We start from the raw sequence: 20,190 nt of genomic DNA, 5'->3' as shown, positions 1-20,190 counted from the left end.
GTCGATTTGTATCCGTGGTTGGGGGGGATGATAGGTGCCAAAATATTTTCGGCAATGGATCAAAGCAACCAAAGTGGTAGAAGCGTGTGGCAAGTTGCACCCCTCCCAAGCGCGTAGCCAGGATTTAATTTAAGGGGGGGCGGTAGTTAGCACACGAAGCGCGGTTCCTAGGGGGTTGGGTGCAGGGAGGGGGAGTCCCCCCCCCCCCCGCAAAGCGAGGAAGCTTTGACGTTTCACTAAATTATTAGAGAAAGAAGACGATTCGTTGGACCGTTCTCGACTCTTAATCCTTGTTTGAATTAAATTCTCCTTCCTCCGCGCGTAGCGCGGTAGCTCTGACGTTTCATTAGATTATTAAAGAAAGAAGACGATTCTATGTACCATTCTCGACTCTTATTCCTTGTTTGAATCAAGCTCCCCTTCCCCCGCGCGTAGCGCGGAAGCTCTGACGTTTCATTAGATTATTAAAGAAAGAAGACGATTCGATGTACCATTCTCGACTCTTAATCCTTGTTTGAATCAAGTTCCCCTTCCCCCGCGCGTAGCGCGGAAGCTCTGACGTTTCATTAGATTATTAAAGAAAGAAGACGATTCTATGTACCATTCTCGACTCTTAATCCTTGTCTGAATTCATTTTTACCCAATCCTGCGCGAAGCGCGGAAGCTTTCACATTTTATTACATTATTAGAGAAAGAAGACGATTTGTTGTATCGTGTCCTTCATGAATTCAGTTTCCCCCCTACCGCGCGAAGCGCGGAAGCTTTAATGTTTCAATAAATTATTACTCTTTATCCTTGTCTGTATTCACTTTCGCCCATTCCGCGCGTAGCGCGGAAGCTTTCACGTTTTATTAAATTATTAGTAAAAGAAGACGATTAGTTGTATCGTGTACTTTGACGTTTCATTTGATTATTACTCTTAATCCACGTCTGAATTCAGTTGCCCCCCTAACAGCTTTGCCCTGTTCGCTAAATTATTAGAGAAAGAAGACGATTCATTGTACTGTTCTCTATATTAATCCTTGTCTGAATTCAGTTTCCCAACTGAAAATAAGTTGTGACATAATAATCTTTCTCCAAAAATGAAAAATGTTTTAGGAAATATCAGGAAATAAAATGAGTGAAAAAAATAAAAATAAAGATACAATGACGTGAATTTTAAAAAGGGTGAACGGAAACAACATAACAACTAGTGAACTATTTTATAAGTCATACTAATGTCCGAAAATCTTTCTCTTTGTCTCCGATCTCATCACGAAATCGTCACAGAGTTCATCTATGTTTACACTGTCCAGGATTGTCTGATGTGCATTGCAGATTGCTACTTTTGTGCTTCGCGCTTAACATTTAGCTCGTTGCTTTTGATGCTGCGTCTTTGCATTTGGCGCACTGCATTTCTATGATATGCTGTTGATTGAACAAATTGAATAAATTCATCAATTCCTGATGAAGCCGTATGAGCGAGAATTCAATTTATTCTTGTCTCATATACGGTTGTCTTATTAACTTCGTATATAATGTATGTATTATGAAAATGAGATAGCAAAATGTGTATATTGATGGTCATCTTGCGAGTAATAACAATTAACTACTCTCATCGGACTCTCATCATTAATTTTTCTCTTCATTTAAAAAAATAATTTTATGGTGAATTATTGGGGGGGATGATTGTACAGGCCATCCCCCCCACCTGAAATATTGGGGGGGATATATCCCCCCCATCCCCCCCGGGATCGACACCCATGCTCCCCAGGCATCGGGAAGAGAGAAAACTGAGGAAAATGAAGTGTCCGCGTGCCTTTAATATATAGGAAGCTGGTTCATCAAAATATCAAAGGTTAAAGCAGAGGTTTAACATGTGAAAATAGGACATCATGCTTCGCGTCCTAGATTAATATAGGATTTCTCGGTCACTTTCGTAAGTTGGCCACACAAATTCATTTTATGTTCATTCAATTTCGCCGATTCTGTCACCGCAGCTGTTATTTTTCGTTCAAATTCGTTTTTTAGCATTTAATTTCCTAAAACGATCATTCAAAAACATTTTATTTTCATTCGAATTAAAACGTGTTTCTTTTTCGTAAAATTTTCATTCAATTTAAAGCGAGACGATTCGCGATTACGTAATAGCGTCTTCCGTGAATTCAAATTCGTTTCTTTGCATACAGTTTCACACGTTTTGCAGACAAATTAAACTCATTAAATTAAACAAATTAAATTCATATATAGAACCCCGCAAGCTTAGTTCCATGCTAAATCCATCTCAAATTGTATGATTTGTAAGCAACAAACATGTTATTTGTCCTCACTATGGGTGTACATGTATATGTATACCCACTAAATCATCACTATTTAGGAACTGAACGATCATGTGTAAAGTAGCCACATCAATATAGAATTAGCATGGAACTAAGCAAGTGTGTCTTGTTATGAATATGCAATGATATAATTGCATGCAAAGTGTATGTTTACAAACTACGGTTGTATTTATTGGAGTGGCGTACCGTAATGGTAGGGGAGGGGTATCAATACTCTATACATTGATTAATTTTAAATGTTTTGTTTTGTTTTGTTTTTGATAATCTATTCGATGTTCGTAATCTCTTTGAAGCCATTTATATTTGTGTAAATTATATTTAGTCTGTATTGAACATGTTAAGAACAATCAATGAGTATCAGTTCAATCTCAATCATAATCACATCAAAATCTGAATCACCATCACACTGAATCCCAATCAAGATCGTGATCACAGTCACAAATACCATCTCAGTCACAATCGTAATCACCATCTCAATTACAATCACGATCACGCTACACAATCATTAATGAGTTTGATACATTGTTTTCTCACCGTGCTCACATCTCAATAAATCATGTCATGTGGACATAAACTAAAGAATACACGTATACAATCTGATATCTTGTTTTGGTTATATATATATTTAAATGATCATAATTACATCATGCATGACATTATCATGTTCGTCTACGTAATATCACTTCCAAAAGACGACCGAGTACGATAAAGTCAGTGATGAGAACATCAGTAAGATGATGTCCAATCTTATATCTACAGTTGTTTAATCCATGTTGACGAGCAAGACGTCTAGGCATGTTATATAACTCATTTGTTTAATTTAGATGAGAAACATGTGCATATACCATGTATACCATAGGTTTGTAAAGATAGGCGAATATGAATTAAAACTTTGTTATTTAGAATGACCCAAAGTGAAATTGAATGGTACGGATGTCCGATTTGCCATTGTTGACGAAAATGAATGCAAACTGCGCATTTGTAAGCGGTTGTTAAATTGAATGAAACAAGTGCTAAATCCATTGACCGAATAAGTAAATCAAATGAAAAAAGTGTTATTTTGAATGAAATTTACACGCCGGCAGCTTTATGTCGCGAATTTGAATGAACTTTGTATCAAAACGAATGAAAAGCTTACGAAAGTGACCGAGAAATCCTATATTAAATATTCGGGCATGGGTATATATTCCCACTTCACTCTCATACTTTTCTCTCTTTAATGAACAGAAAATTAGTATGTAACTTACAATTTAAAAATCCAAAGTGCAATTATTTTCTGATTCGCACGAATCAGGAAAAAAGTGAGTGTGGATATCCGAAATTTGTTCAAGTTGTTTTTTTAGTCAGATAGACTTGATGTGATGTGTTATTAATTCATTCATTCTTAAATTTTTGATTTAACGAAATATATGCACAAAATAGCACTAACAATCATACATATTCGCCCTGTGTAATTTTGTCCAACAAAATATTGATTTACGAAATAGTGCTTGTAAATGTCTTGAACTTACCGTTTAAAATTAAGTATCCGACGCGACGGGTCAGTATACTCGCTGGAAATCCCTGTAAGCGATTACCTTCGAGGAAGACAACTTCGAGCCTATCACCAACTACAAATTACCCCAGGCCGCCTCTTGCCTCACCTTGCAATCTCAAATCTCTGGCGCCCATGGCAGGGTATGTCGACACTCTATGTCTAGCCTCCTATTCCAGCTGATTGGTGTTTGTGAATGATGGTATTGTTTTTAAGTGCCATATATATATATATATATATATATATAGTAGGAGTGTCGTGACCGAGTGGTTTAAGGCGCTAGACTGGAGATGCGAAGGTCGAGGGGTCGAATCCCGACACAGCACTAATACCCTTGGCAAGATATTAACCTGCACTTGCTACTCTCCACCCAGGTGTTAAATGGGTACCCGGTATAGTATGCGACCGTCATTGTTGGTCAAACAGTTTTTGAGCGTCTAGTAACGTCTGGCTGGACTACTCCCCAGGGAGTGGAGATTGTGCACACAGTGCGTGCGGGCAAGTATTGAATCTAATGACCGGGTAATAGTATATCTGTAAAGCGCCTAGAGACATCGCAGATGAATTAAGCGCTATATAAATTTTAAAGCGGATTAGTATTATTATACCAATTGCATTTTGTATATGTAGAATGCAGAGTATGTTTATAGACTGTACTCTGTGATATACAAATGAATGTTCATTTGTTGTCATTTTAGCGTCTCTCCCTGTTTCACTGACTTTTTTTTCTAGAAAATATGTTAAAATCATAATTTTTCGATCTTTCATTTGAAGAGAAGACAATAGCTTGTAAAAATCATGAACATTTCTATAAAACGATCCCAATTAAAAAGAAATCTCGATTGAATATCACAGGTGAATATGAACAATATTGTATGGTGTCTGTTTTTCCTCAGCTTATGTTCCATCTTGAATGAAAGATGATAGGCCTACCTGAATCAAGAGCATGTTTCAAGACATCCCATGAAATGAAGCTTTGATTTATGATTTTGATAAACCTTGTTAGATGTGGTTGAGTCTAACAACCGTGGATAAAGTCCGTATAGTCAAAAGCACCACATATCAAAACAACAAGCCGCGCAATCAACTGTCAAGACCCTTCGTGGTATGCCCCTCTCGTTATTATTTCCTCCTCATCGTTTTATCTTCAACTCGATCTGCATCCCTTTGTTTATTGCTTGATATCAATGGCGAACAAACTAGATTAACTGTCTTCCAAGAAACACATGAACACTTTGTTAAGAGAATACACGAAGAGGGCATGTCGAGAGGGAAATGTCTTCGAAAGAAGAACATTTGCAGGGAAACATTATTTCTGTAATTCGATAAAACTGCATGATGGATAAAAGTGTCTGTGTCTTTTTTTGTACGGAGTGAGATCGTCGGAAGGCAGTCCATTTCCAAATAATGAAACCTTAAATATTTGATAATGTAGATACGACTTCCTATCTCGCGTATATATAATAGCAATTTTCCAACACCGCTGCTAACTCGGAAGGAGTGCCCCCTCGCACACGTTTCATTAACTCCCAATTAAAGCAATTTTCACCTCCACTGCGTCGCAATTGTAACTGCTCTTCCAGCCTCTTTTTTTTTACTGCGCCGCTTATGATGGAGTTAAGGGAATGAGTCATTAATTTGAACGCCCAAATCAAATTTATCACAGATATTTCTGGTGTTCATTATCGTAATCGGTCCGTCAAAATATGGCGGTAAATATTGATAAGTGGTTTGTGTAAAGGGGGAGACCAAGCTGCGCTGTATGAAGTTGACAAATATACAATTGAATTTACGTTATGGTGCTTTGTTTATGACGAGAAGATGTAAGGCCAGACTTCTGAATTGTGTATATTTTAGTGGTAAAGGTGAATCTCTTGCAGAAAGTGTGTTTAATGGCCCATTTAAAAAGTAATTGGAATAAATATAGAGTACAAGAAGTAGGTTGATTGTATGAAACATATCAACCGGGAAACAATTGTCTGTACAAATATATTTCTTAAATCAGATCGTTAAATATATTAATTTTATCAGTAGACAGCTGTCTGACGCCAAACTCCCCCGTCACTTTGGTAACGCTTCACAAGAGTAACCTTTTCTATGGAGATGTGTCTAGACTTGTTTTCCGTTATTTTGTCTAATTTGATTCAGCGATAAACTCCGATGAATGGGTTAATTGAGTTGCATCCACAAAGTTATTTCATTTCATTTATTTCATTTCATTTATTTATTTCACTCTTTTTTAAAAAACATCAAAAGTATATACATGTTCGTTCATTATCAACATAAGATAAAAGGGAGTGGGGAATCATGAAAGCCAAAATTGGCTTGATGAGAATGATCCCCAAATAAATACTAAGCATAAACAAGATGCAAACTTATTTTATATAAAAAACACATACATTTACAACAACAGAGGACAGAGGAAAGATAAAGATAACAAGGTAAAGATAGTGACAGGAAGACAAGAAGAGAGAGAAGATAAGAAGAAAGAAGTTACAGCTTGAGTGTTACATTTTACATGCATCGTATTTTCTATAAATGAATATAGTACAGTGACCCAACATGACACGAATAGTGGTGCATAATCATCATCCAAAATTAATGACTAGGGCAAAACAGACTCTAATGCAATGGACATATTTCTCTTTTTATCTCTATAATAGTTCTGCAATTATGCATTACGATCTTAATTGCCTTGTTGTGTTAAACAAATTTGCTTAAAACGTAAAAAATATAATTATTTCAATACATATTAAACTTTAACTCCCCCCCTCAACAAAATGAAAAAATAATATTTAAACAAAAATATTGTGTACATTATTATCTTGAATAATTATTATAAAGTATTCATAGCATGATTGTGGCCACAATCAAAGCAAAGTCTGTCAATTGCATTACACAGTTTAAATCTGGTTCACACTCGATCAGAGGCCATCAAAGTAGTTAAGTGGATCCATGAAGGTGTCTTGCCGGTGGGGGAAAAAATGCAAAATTTCACAGGGTTCTACTCACACCTACGAGGCCGAACGAGTATTGTGATATAACTGCATGAGATGATGTTAACGCACTCTTCCTTTACCAAATTAATCATTAGTCAGGTAGCTGTTGGGTAGATTAACTGTTACATAATTGATGATAATGTAATGAGTATTTACATTAGTAACTTCCCCATGCGTTTTTGATGGAAATGGTAGTTGGTAGTCCTCACATGCCCAATCCATGATGAAACTGAGGACCCAGCTTCTATAGGAGTTTCCCGATAATCATCGAATTTCTCATCGGTAGGCATACCGACATTAGTAGTGAAAAACAAGAGGATATATATTGCATACTCAATATGTTTATATGTATATGCGTGTGTGCGTGTGTGTATGTGTGTGTGAAGTCTGAACAAGCAAACCTCGTCAGGTCGTTACTTCGGGTGATCTTTAGAAGATGTGGACTTAGTATGACGATTTGAGATAATAGTGATGCGAACCTGGAATATACATGTACCATTTTTAAAGTTTCATAATTGTCAGGATGAATACCCTATCACAAATAATAAAGAATGTACCCAATACAGTCAAACCTGTCTATAGCGACCGCCCAAGGGAAACACAAAAAGTGGTCTTTGTAGACCGGTTCCGTACATGTTTCAATGAGAAACCATTTTCAAGGGAAATAAAAGACGTGGTCTTTGTTGACAGGTGGTCTTCGTAGACAGGTGGTCACTAAAGCAGGTGTGACTATTAATGGCTATGGTAAGAAGAGCGTGGTTGACTTCATAGCGAGCAAAGTTTAAAAGTAAAATCCAAACAAAAGGAAATACCTAAATAACATCGACAAGATCAACTATAAAATTCCGATTATTGCCCAATCCTGAAAGAAAGATTAATATTTTAAAAGTGGAAGAAGTACACATGATTTCGCAGAAATAAACAAATTCAAGAAAAAAGATTGCCAAATTGTTAAACATGTGTGAGTTGTAATTTTCCCACATCTTTTTTAGGTCATCCCAACCACCACAAAAGTTGTAAGCGTGTTCTTTATAAATTCCGAAAAATATTGGTATCGACAAGCGACACGAAGCGGAATCCTGACCAATATTTTGTTTTTGTTCAATACTCAAACGCCATACAAGTTGATAAAGCATTTGAATAACATTCAATCAAATGACTTTGCAAACATCATTGGCTACACGAGAGATCAGGTGCTCTTTCAAAATGTGACCATCAGGGATAATGGTACGCCAATTGGGATTTAGTTGGGGATGCTGTTGGTCAAAGTTTGTCTTCGAGATCTCTATACTGAAGTCTTCCCGTGGGTTTTAAAAGAAAAAACACAAAAGAACAAACAAATAGAGACATGGGGCAGATAGGCAAAGAGACGTATTTTGGTATTTATTCCCAATAAAAGTATGCATCTGTATTATTTAAAAAAGTTTTACAAATCAAATCTGCGTTTCTCTGTATTATATTTTTTCCTCCCCTTTCACCTTGTCCCCTTTTCTCCTTTCCTCCCTTCACTCCACTTCCTTCTTTACCCCGTCATTACAAGTAACACCATTGCAAAGAATTTCAAAAAGTCATTCTATAATGCGGCCTTGTGCGTGGCCGTTTAACATCTGCAGACATTTCAAAGACATCAATTTTACATAATCTCAAGGCCTCTGGATGGTGGCTTACGATCAAAGATAAATTGCACAGGAAAGCTTTTGGCCTTTTGATTGTGGCTTACGATCCATCGTAAGTCTCACAAGGAACCCTTTGGCGTCTGGGCGCTGGCTTACCACGATCAATCGTAAGTCTCCCAACGCTTACGATCAAAGATAAATTGCACAGGAAAGCTTTTGGCCTTTTGATTGTGGCTTACGATCCATCGTAAGTCTCACAAGGAACCCTTTGGCGTCTGGGCGCTGGCTTACCACGATCAATCGTAAGTCTCCCAAGAAGCAGTCAAGGTATTTGACGAGAGAAATCATGTGCAGCTGGAACGCTGATCCCACTTGGCATGTGGACGATTGATTGAGGAAACCTGTTAGCACTTGTTAGCACCGGAAAACGTGTTAATTATTTTCTAGAAATCTTTATCTCTCTTTCTTAAGCATTATTTTATTCCAAAACACGTTTTGGGTTTCCGAGAAAAGTCTCCTAACTACTCGCATTACTTGACGTGGCAGAGTTGTGGAAATTACATGATCTTCTACCAATATTATCTTCTTAACCGAATATAAGAACAACTACCTGTTTGCGAGATGAGAGCAAAGAAATGAATTTGATTCACTTATCAAAATATCAAGGCAGTGATTACTAGTATATATTACAATTAAAAGTTTGGAGCAGAGTTAGTATAAGAGTAACCATCAAATAAACAAGAAAAATCACAAGCAGTCGACCAATGTTATTTAGCTCAGCCTTTAAGAATTCAAGAAACAGCGTATTCTGCCTCCTCTGTTAGCTGTGAGAGTGTATAAAAGTAAAAGCTAGGCCAATGGATTCCAGCGTGTGAGATACGATGCAGAGGTTCGACCGTGCTCGTGTTTCTCCGAGGCGTCTCTTTCTCTGGTACGGTACGGTCAGGGAAGCTGGTACTATACCTTACTCGAGGCTAGTCACGACACTCTGTTATTGCTGTCATGCCGAATGCAAGGGATAATTGACAGTGTGTTTGTCCTATCCGCCTCGTCCCGCAGTACGATTTATTCATGAAAATGAGCCGTTTGTTTTCGTTGCGGCCGGCTTAAAATGTACCCCGGTTGCCCTTTTGTTCCATTTTACTTCTCAATGACATTCAAGGGCAGCATAGCTTTTTAACAAATAATGATAATGATGATAATACTACAACAATAATAATAATACGTATAATAATATTAACAATAATGATGATGATGATGGTAGTGATAATGATGATAATGTTAGTAATGATAATAATAATAATAATGATAATAATAATAATAATAATAATAACGATAATAACAACAATAACAATAGAAATAATAATAACAATAACAATAATATCAATAATAGTACAACTAATAATGATAATAACAATACTTTACTTTATATCAATGTCACCCCAATGCTTGAGTCCAAAGGGTGCATTTATTATTCTAAAGAGATTCAAGCAACTGTCACGTTGGAAAATAGAATACTAATGGTTATGAACAATGGGTAAATTCGAAACACTGCATGTAAAGTATACTATATGTTGTGGAATTTGCTATACTATTAGCCGTCCCAATATAAAAATTCATTCAAATACGATAGCAATGACTTTCGAGAAATGAATTAAGACCATTTCAATAGCCTTTGCACCATACGTTGAAATGCGCGAACTTTACAATGCTATGTTACATAATTCAATTGGATTTCTACAGGTAAATGGTAATACAATAGGGTATACGGCTTAGCATTGAGTAGATATCTTAAAAGCCTTTGTGATCCTGTCTACGGGACAGTATAGATCATCGTTGAATATATTCACCTGTATTTTGTAAAGCGAAGTAACTTAACAATCCCTCTCGCACGGCAGTAAGATCAAATTGTGTTTTTCATAATGAACTGCTTGCCCCAAAAATATGCGTCTTAGAAACTCTAAGCAGAAGCAAGTCACGGACAAGGTATAGGAAATGCAGCTTGAAAATATCGATCAAATTTGGTTAAAGAAATAGCCCCGGACATTCCTTGTTTAGACAAGCCAAGGGTATGTGATGCCAGTTTTAGATGGCGGTTCTAAAATAATGTTATTTTGCACCCGAAATTTATTACTAACGATCGATCGTCTTCTCAGTACATTTTCATGAAAGGAGAAAAAAGTTGCAACCTTCCTGTGCCCAATTTCCACACTCATTTTTTAAACCGGAAATGTAATGTTTTGAAGGTAGGCCTACATGAATTCGTTTAATAATTTTCCAACTTCTGCTAAGGTGGCGAAATCATTTTTTTCTTTTCTATCGTTTCTCTCTCTTTCCCTTTCTCTCTCTCTCTCTCTCTCTCTCTTTTTCTCTCTCTCTCTCTCTCTCTCTCTTTCACCCTCTTTCTACTTCCCTTTATACGATCCAGTCTCTCTCTCTCTCTCTCTCTCTGTACCTTTCTTTTTCTCTCCCCTCTCTCCCCTTCTCTTGCTTTCATTTTCATTGCCATTTTGGTTTGGGTAAGGAGCATTTACCCCTCCAAATATTATTCTATCATTGTTATTATTATTTTAATTATCATTATCATCATTAATATTGTCATTATTATTATCATCATTATAATCATTACTAGTACTATCAATGTCTAAACCTGTCATTTCTTTGCTATATTCCAGGTGATATGACAGACTGGAGTCATCCATTATTTCTCATCTACCACGACCCTTGTCGATTGAAACCTGGTCTTGATAAGCACTGGACAGTGGGTACATTGATGCGATCTCAACGGCTGCACGATCAAGAGGTGTCCACACCTGAAAACCTCCAGAGGTACGTAGAAATCAAATAAGTAATACTATAGAGATATCGACTGCTTTGAGAGGCCTGGCTGTTTTTATTTGCTCAAGGGAACTTCCCGAGAGCATATAAAAACAGCTAGACCTCGAATATTAAAGCAGTCGATATGTCTTTTTTATGCCGAATCCAAACAAAAATCTATCAAGAATTCTGACCTTATTCTTTTATTGAGTAAAGATTGGTTAAAACATCACGGAAAATCTGAGAAACTGTCTTTGCCGGAAAAATTACTGAAATTTTCGATCAGTTGGGAATCGCAGACAAAAAGCACTGTATGGTGTCCGCGCTCGCTCAAAGAAAATGTTAACACGTAAACAAATGGGTATCGCAGCAAAATTGTATTATTTTCCTGGTAACCGGAATTTTACTCTTGGACTACAAAACGGTTTTGGCATTTTTCGTTTCTTTACGGGAATGGCTAAAATCACGACTCCAATTTCGACCAATCAGATGGCTGGATTTCTAAAGTGAGGAATATAATAATATAAATAATAGCTACTTTCGTATTACGCACGCGTATGCATCCTAGGGGTTCCTCAAAGCACCTGTACTATAGTTTTATTACATGAGCTGCATTTACACTTTCAAGTAAAAATCGTCGTTTAATGTGTTTTTCCAGTAGACAGTGTAAATGCAGTCTGAAAATCGACGATTAAAAAAAATGTGTTTGGGATGTGTAAATGGGCGTACTGGTTTTTTAACCAAGTTGCCATAAGGCGCTAAAATCATTCAATGAAGAAATTCCGTATAGGTACATTTTCATTCACCTTGGTGGAGAGTGTCAAATGTGGATTTTTAATGTCATGCCAAATGAGATTAGTGCCGTGGCTGAACTCGAACCGCTAACCCTACAAGTAAAATCCCCCTCCCCCCCGTTATCAATTTCTGAATACGCCACTATAAAATGGATACATGTTAGAAGAAAATAACCACTTAATGAGTACGTGATATTCCAATAGAAGACGCTTGATGAATCAAATTATTGTAATTATTATAGCTACAATACGGTAGTATTCCAGAAATTAAAAGTAATAATTCATCGTCAGCTATTCACATTGTAGTTTTCTCCATTACGCATCCAAGGATCAATGAGTATAGAAAATGATTTTCTCTCAGCTTTATTGCCCCGAATAGTGTCAATATTCCTGAACAATATCGCATCGTAACAGAGAATATTATCCTCCACACTTCCTAAACACACTCCCCACACTTCATTAACTTCATTTCCCTCCAAAAATTCCATCTATACATCTCGTCAATTTTTCATTTATAGCCTCAAGCATTTTTACCGCAAATTTTAACTCCCCCTTCCTCCTCTTTTTTCCAGCTCGATTTTCCAAATATTATGACTATGTACAGACGATTCGGCCAAATGCAATCGATTTCTAGTTTCTCGACCCCTCCCCCTTCCTCTTTTCAGCCCAACTCAATTTGTTTTGCATCATAATGAAATGAATAAGAATATAACGATATCTATAGACAGCGGGGCTAGCAGAAATAATTTGTATAGATATCTATCATGTCTATTTCAATTTCAACATGAAGAGGCTCTGTACTGCGGAATTGAAATAACAAAACAGATGTTGAAATTGGCCCGATTGCATTTGTATAGTATGTACAAAAAATATCAAATATATAAGTAATCAAATAAAACCTCCTAATCCTCATTTACAAAAAATATAAAATCCGGACGGGAAACAAGAAAACAATTTTGCTTGGCCTTGAATCTGGAGTGGGGATGTAGACAATTGCGCGCAGGTGCGGGTTAGAATAATGTTTAGATTCTAACGAAAACTCAGGTGTTCTTTATTTTGATGAAAAGGGAAGGGAGGATGTCAGTTTTTGACTGACAGTCTCATCATATTTTTTTCTCATTTAGACACGCATGAATAGAGCTGTCTGTGGGCACAATTTAGGAATGTATGATTATGAACCAATTGACTGGAAAACCAAACAGATAGATTTATCTCTTGGAGAGTGATTTTGCTAGGGGGCTGCTCGCTTATGAGTCATCAATGGGTGAAATTAGACCCATGTCCTTTCGGGGGCTCACACTGTTACTGTACTTTTCCTCTTCATGATCTGTATTGATCTGTATACTTTTTACAGAAGAAAAATCATCCAGTTGATGACGTGCCCGAGGTGATTGAGTTTCAAATTGGGAAGAAATGCTTTGATTGAATGATCTGCCATCATTTCTTTTTTCTCCATTTTGGGTAATATGCAGAAATGCGTTGATATTAAATGGATTGTCCTGTTTTACCCATTTCTTATTTTAACTCATTTCCGTGTATTAATTTCTATGCAAGGTGCATTTCACAGAGTAGTACCCCTTTGAAATCTGCATGCAAAACTGTATCTCAAGAAATGCATTTCAATCTAGAGATGTCACAATATCTTGTAGATTTCATTATTGAACCGTAGGAACTTTTTGATTGCATCTATCTTACACACAAACACAACTATCCCAAAACTCTATAAAGTGACGTCGTATTAAGAATCATCGTATAGCGAACATACAGGGCGTCCACACACATGAAACGTCGTATAGAATCATCGTATAGCGAACAGGGCGTCGACACACACAAGATAAGAAACTTCGCATAAAGAATTGTATACAGAAACTGATTTTGACGAGATCGATTGACATGACAGCCGGCCAATCATGATTGTGCGGTCACGTTAAGCCCCGCCCAGTTATACCGTTCTAGTTCGACCATACGTCCACACACAAAACATTCCGTGATTCTTTATCGAGTTTTAGTTCGAAACGATGACCAGATCCGCCTTTCGTTATACGACGTTTCTATACGATGTATCGTTAGTAAGCGTTCACACACACAATTTATTCGTATGGCTATCCCGAAACGGTACCGTTTCGGGATAGCTATTCGATGAATTTAGTTTGTTTGGACACGGGGTTATATACTTTGATAAATAGGAATTCAATACCTTCTACATGCATGGTTCCACCAAGTAGCTTGATTTAATACAAAATAAATTTGTTCACGGAGATGTGGGCCACTTAGAATCGATCTTCTGCAGACATTTGTCTACCAGAATCATGGTCTCGAACGGTATGTCTATTTTGCCTTCTTGTATTACAGGAAGAACAAACATAGACAAAAACACGACTATACGTACCAATTATGGAGAAGAAAATGCAACAATGACCCCCCCCCCCCCCCCCCGTAATATGGAAATGTTTTTGACAGTCTCTTCGTACAGAATTTCCGAATCGGAAATCATTCTTTTTTTTTAATCGTGCGATATTCGGTTTTATACTCGCCAGGCCTATTATATGTCTTCACTGGTTTGAAGAATGTTGGTCTGTTGGGCCTTTTTATTAATTTGTCAGGGATTCACTAAAAAAAATATTAAAAAACAGCCCGCAATATTGGCGTATTCTTTCTTATATTTTTCTTTGTTTTGTCGGTCTCTTAGATTGTCGGTTTAATTTGGTGTGTGTCCTGAGGAAAGTTGCCCTATGGTATATTTTTCTGGAATGAGGATTTTTGTGTGTGCCCGGAATCAAACGATGCACAAAACTTTATGTCGAGATACGTCATCCGCTCGCACTTGTATTGTCTGTATACCTGACTAATAGGGAGCAATGCTACGATGTTTAATAAATTCATTCTTTAAATCCCCACTGCACTACTTATAGCTACTTGCGCCCTCTATATAGCAAACAATACCTAATCGGTGCCTGATGGTTCCCCCCCCATGATCCTCTTTTTCTTATGTAAAATTGAGAGCTGATTTGATGAGATAACCACCTGCCAGTGACCTTGGAAGGAGATCTAATCCCCCCTGGCCAAACTAGTACAGATGGGCTTTAAGTATCCCTTTATTCTTCTCTTTTTGTGGACAGGGTGTTAGAAAACAGTCAGAAGCGGAGTACGTACGTGGAAGATGTGAAGGTATGGGAAGGAACAGAAGGCCAACATCCATGGAGCACATTCGATTTGAGGAATTACCAAGGCAACGGAAAGAGGAGGGTTGATTACGTGCTATGCAGCAATTACAATACACACATGATGCAGGTTTGAAAACAATTTGATTTGTTTTGATTTGTTTTTATTTTTACAAAGTGTGTAAATTATTTTAATACGGAAGTATCAATAATGGTGACGAGAAGTAAAGTGATAAGCACTAAAATATTTTTCGGGGGTGGGGGGGGGGGGCGGTCGTTCCAAAACAGTGTGAGTCAAAAAAAAGTTTACACCTAGAAAATTGCTAATTATTTAAAAAAAAATAATCGAAGAGTGTTTTATCCCAAATCGTTTGGTACCATTTTTGTGTGGTATGTGTTCACGCTTGGATGAACAGGAGACATTGTTTCGAGAGTGCAAAAATCGACTTGCGCCAAAGTTGCTTGGGTGATGTTTGAATAAAGCAATTGGGATTTGGGTATTAATTCTGTCTTTGCAGATCCAAATAACATCCCTATTCCCTAACAAAATTAATTTTTGGCGCAAGTCGATTTTTGCACTCTCACAAACAATGCCACCTGTTCATCCAAGCGTGAACACATATCACACAAAAATGGAACCAAATGATTTGGGATAAGACATTCTTTTATAAGATGTATAATAATTTACTGTTCATAGATGATTTTAAAAATAATTAGCAATTTTCTAGGTGTAAACTTTTTTTTGACTCGCACGGTATAGCGTGTCACTGCTCTATAGGCAATGTGACTGGTCTCACGACACCCCAATTAAGCCTTTGGTAGTTTTAGTTTTATATACATAGACGACACTAAACGTTCTTAGCCCAAAGGGTATTGCAATATTGCACACTACACAGGTGGAAGTATCCTTTGAAAAGGGGAAACAAAGGCTATTTAAGTAGCACCTCCATCGCTGTAGGAGTGATTATTTCAAAATGTACAAAGTGGGACCTCTTCCTGTTTTTACCGATCCATTAAAGACACCTATAGTGTCGAAAGGTCGAGGCTTTGATAATGGTGTGAACATACTCGATTTAGGTAACAACAACTTAAATGTGAAACCCTCTCTTTTCTCTCTCTCTCTCTCTCTTTCTCCTTCCCTCTCTCCCCTCTCTCTCTCTCTCTCTCTCTCTCTTCTTTCTTTCTCTCTCTCTCTCTCTCTCTCTCTCTCTCTCTCTCCCTCTCTCTCAGGAGTGTGAGGACTACGCCTTTGTGACCCAGCTGGCCACCTTGACCGATCACATCCCGATCAGTATGACCCTATCCACCTCGCTAGGCCCCGCCTGCGTCAAGGGTTGGCCTTCTGGTGCTAACCACTCTGGCCATGATGAGACAGATCGTGCAAAGCGATGTAAACTTCAGTACGAGACCACCGTATGACGACGGGCATCATTAACGACATCGATGGTGCATTCATAGACGATATCTTTGTTTTTCCTACTGTAAAGATGATTGTGTTTTATACGGTAGATTATGATGTATTTATGAACTTACTCTAACCACTCTAACCAAGAACATCTGATGTACTTTTTTCGGTTAAACAATTCCTCAAGATTGTTTGTGTTAACAATCTTATCAGAAGTTTTGAAGTTTATTGTAAGAAGAAGAATTGTTTTTCAAAAAAGTTGTACCAAGGAGAAAGGGCATAAAAGTGACACATTCCCTTTTAAAACGATGATTTTTTAATGTAATTTTACTACTACCTTATTGAGCTAAATAGCACAATAATGACTTCGAAGATACTTTTAGTATACATGAATATCAAGATATCAAGAATGTAAAGCGGAGTTAAGAGGAGAGGAATTTGATGAAGAGAAAGGAGATAAAAGATGATGCCGAAAAATAAATATTAAAGAAGGAGAAGATGAAGAAAAAAAAAATTAACGTAAAGTTATAGTGTGATGACGATACGTGATGACGATGAAAATGATGATGATGAAGATGTTAATGATCATGATGAAGATGATAATGATGATGACGATGACAGTATAAAAAACATTGAATGAGGAGAAGAAGAAAAAGAAGATGAAGGAGAAGAAAAAGAAGATGAAGGAGAAGGAGGAGAAGGAGAAGGAGAAGAAGAAGAAGAAGAAGAAGAAGAAGAAGAGTAGAAGAAGAAGAAGATGATGATGATGATGATGTTGCCAATGAACGTATTGACAATGTAGAAGAAGATTTGCAAACAGGTAGACAGATATAAAGAGGGATAGAACAGAGTGGTTCTTGATATATGATGAGAAACGTGGTAGGGAAAATGTGATAAAGATACAAATTTGCTTGAATATTGTCTTATATACAATTCTATTTTGTTTTTTAATTGAATTTTTTGAAGAGATTGAGGTTAAAGGCCCTGTTCCATGTATGAAATATTGACAAATTGTGCATGGCGTGCGTGCCTATATAGAGAGGAGAAAAAAACATCTTTCAACAGCTCTCTCTGGTACTAGTCCACTGGAAAGGAACACCGACCTGGCATTACACTTCTATTTAATCAATATTCATTGAAAACAAAAATGTAGATATAATGATGATTATGTAGAAATTTGAAAGAAATTTTGTTGTTGCAATTTTAAGGTTTTCCGACTTATTTAAATGTTTACAACATACTTCAATGTAATGAATACAAATCTTGAGTATAATCACTTTTAAAATGCTACAGACATCGACAGAAAATATAAAAGGAGTTTAAGGATGGATGCAAAAAGAAAGGGAAACATGTATCTACATGTATATGGATATTATGTTGTGGAAAGAAAAGCGTAAACTCAATGATCGTTTATACTCCATGAACCGTCACATATTGGATTATAGTTTCTGTAATAGTTATTCTAAACCAATATACCTCTTATATAAGTATGTAAGTATAAAATTGCATTTTCATGATTCATTTTGGAAGTCTTCTTTATAATTATGTTGAATATTGTGAATCCACCATATGATTATGATTCACACCATTTTTTATTCCTGAAAATTAAGGATATCACAACAAAGTCTATCATACGAAATATTTTCTTTTAGTAACACGTATTAGATAACTACAATTATGAGAAATGATACTATGCAGATTGGGACTATAGTCATAGATAATGTGTATATTAGCATGTCTTAGGTAGCTGTTTCATTCATGTTTTTCGGGTGTTTTTTTTTAAATTCGTAGTTTTTTCTCGTCTGACCACCCCATAATCCTATGCATTTGATTTGAACAAACGTGCATTCGTTATCAGATTTAAAATTGTGATTGTCTCTATTTTCCCCTTTGGGTGGAGGGGGGGGGGGGAATTAAAGGATCACTAATTGTATGTTTGTTGTAACGACTACTTCTTGAAACTTTGAGCCCCACTTTCCTCAAAGAAACCAAAACGCCACGTACTATTTGAGGCTCATTGTCTCGTGGAAGTTATTATAATCGTCCATTCTTTTAAATGTAAGAAAATATTAAACTATTGAAAAAGTGCTTGCTGTTTTCAAGATATGTTTACCAAAACACCATGTATTATTTTGGGCCCATTGTCTCGTGGAAGATAATATAATCATTCATTATTTTAATTGTAAGACAATAACTATTGAAAAGTACTTGCTGTTCTCAAGATATGTAATTATGTGAAATATCATTCAAGCTATTGAACTATTGATAAAATGATTATTCTTTCATTTGAGCTATGCACTTACCTTCGTATGAATTTGACACTTAGGTGCATGATGACTCAACAGCCTTTTATATACATACCGTTTTTCTGCAATATCCATTTGTTTGATTGTTTGATTGTTTGTTTGTTTGTTATTTTTACCCTTGAAAGGTATTACGTTTTAGCTAACTGTATAATTTGAAACATGTATGATAGTTAGTGTAATAGACTGCAGTGTATAACCAATGTATAGTTCACTACTATGATAATTATTCTGTATCATGCATGTACACAATTTCGGTACATTAAATTGAATTACGAAAAACAATATTTGTGTAACTTTTCATTTCGTGTTTGTGCAACCAAACTTTGTTCACGCATTTCTATAATTTATCATGATGATCATGGTCTTATGCGTCGATCACTAAGGAGGGTTATGTACATTTTGTTATGACTGTGTGATGAAAATATAAATTTGATTTAACCATTTATTAATCGTATTAACACATTGACTGGAAATGATGCTAGAGCAGTACGACAAATCTATGATAGCCTGACATTTACTCTGTCCATCGGAATGGAAGAGAATATGATTTAAAAAGTTATTTAACACTGATCATGAGGCTAATGAATATAACAACATGTAAGAAAAAACTAAGTATACATGTATCTACCGGGTGTATCCTGTGTGCGTGCGCGCGTGTGTGCGTGCGTGTGGAGCAATTACCAAAGATGGCATCATAATAAATGATAATCGTGTTTACCTAGGGTAGCCACATCAAAATTGAAACTGTTCTGTTTTAGGACCACTTCTTACCTCGGCATTGCAAGGTACCCATTTACATACTAGCTCCTGTGTCGAAAGAGACAACATTTGATAAAATACCTTGTGCAAGGATGTAAGCATCGAGCAAGGATCGAACCCACGACCTTTTGAATGAGAGTCATCAAGAGCCTTCACAGTGCTACAACTGTGGTATGTGAATTAAAACTGTCAGATAATGAAGGAAAATACCCGACAGAGGAGTCGTGTATGATAAGGCTAAGGATATATTGATATGGATAAGGATGATGATAAGGATGACGATGATGATGATAATAGTGATGGTGACGATGATGATGAGGACAATAGTGATGGTGATAATGATGATGATGAAGAAGATGATGCAGATGACGACAATAGTGATGGTGACGATGGTGACGATGATGACGATGATGATGAAGAAGATAATTGATGATGATCGTCATGCCAACGTATTCAACGTAATAAACGAAGATCATTAAGA

At 36.6% G+C, this 20,190-nt stretch overlaps 1 protein-coding gene across 1 annotated transcript in view; it reads left to right on the top strand.

Moving 5' to 3' along the window:
* Positions 1-17,156, top strand: part of LOC576943 (sphingomyelin phosphodiesterase 3) — a 38,484-nt gene extending 21,328 nt beyond the window's left edge. Inside the window, exons 3-5 of the mRNA XM_030975601.1 lie at positions 11,143-11,296; positions 15,198-15,369; positions 16,470-17,156. Coding sequence (XP_030831461.1) covers positions 11,143-11,296; positions 15,198-15,369; positions 16,470-16,658 — 515 coding nt within the window. The 3' untranslated portion in view covers positions 16,659-17,156. The remainder of the gene's footprint in view (positions 1-11,142; positions 11,297-15,197; positions 15,370-16,469) is intronic.
* Positions 17,157-20,190: the final 3,034 nt, after the last annotated feature.

Source organism: Strongylocentrotus purpuratus, unplaced genomic scaffold (assembly GCF_000002235.5).
Source record: "Strongylocentrotus purpuratus isolate Spur 01 unplaced genomic scaffold, Spur_5.0 spur5_scaffold_8, whole genome shotgun sequence".
Classification (NCBI taxonomy): domain Eukaryota; kingdom Metazoa; phylum Echinodermata; class Echinoidea; order Camarodonta; family Strongylocentrotidae; genus Strongylocentrotus; species Strongylocentrotus purpuratus.
Note: the sequence above shows the minus strand (reverse complement) of the source record. Positions and strands in the feature narration are given on the sequence as shown.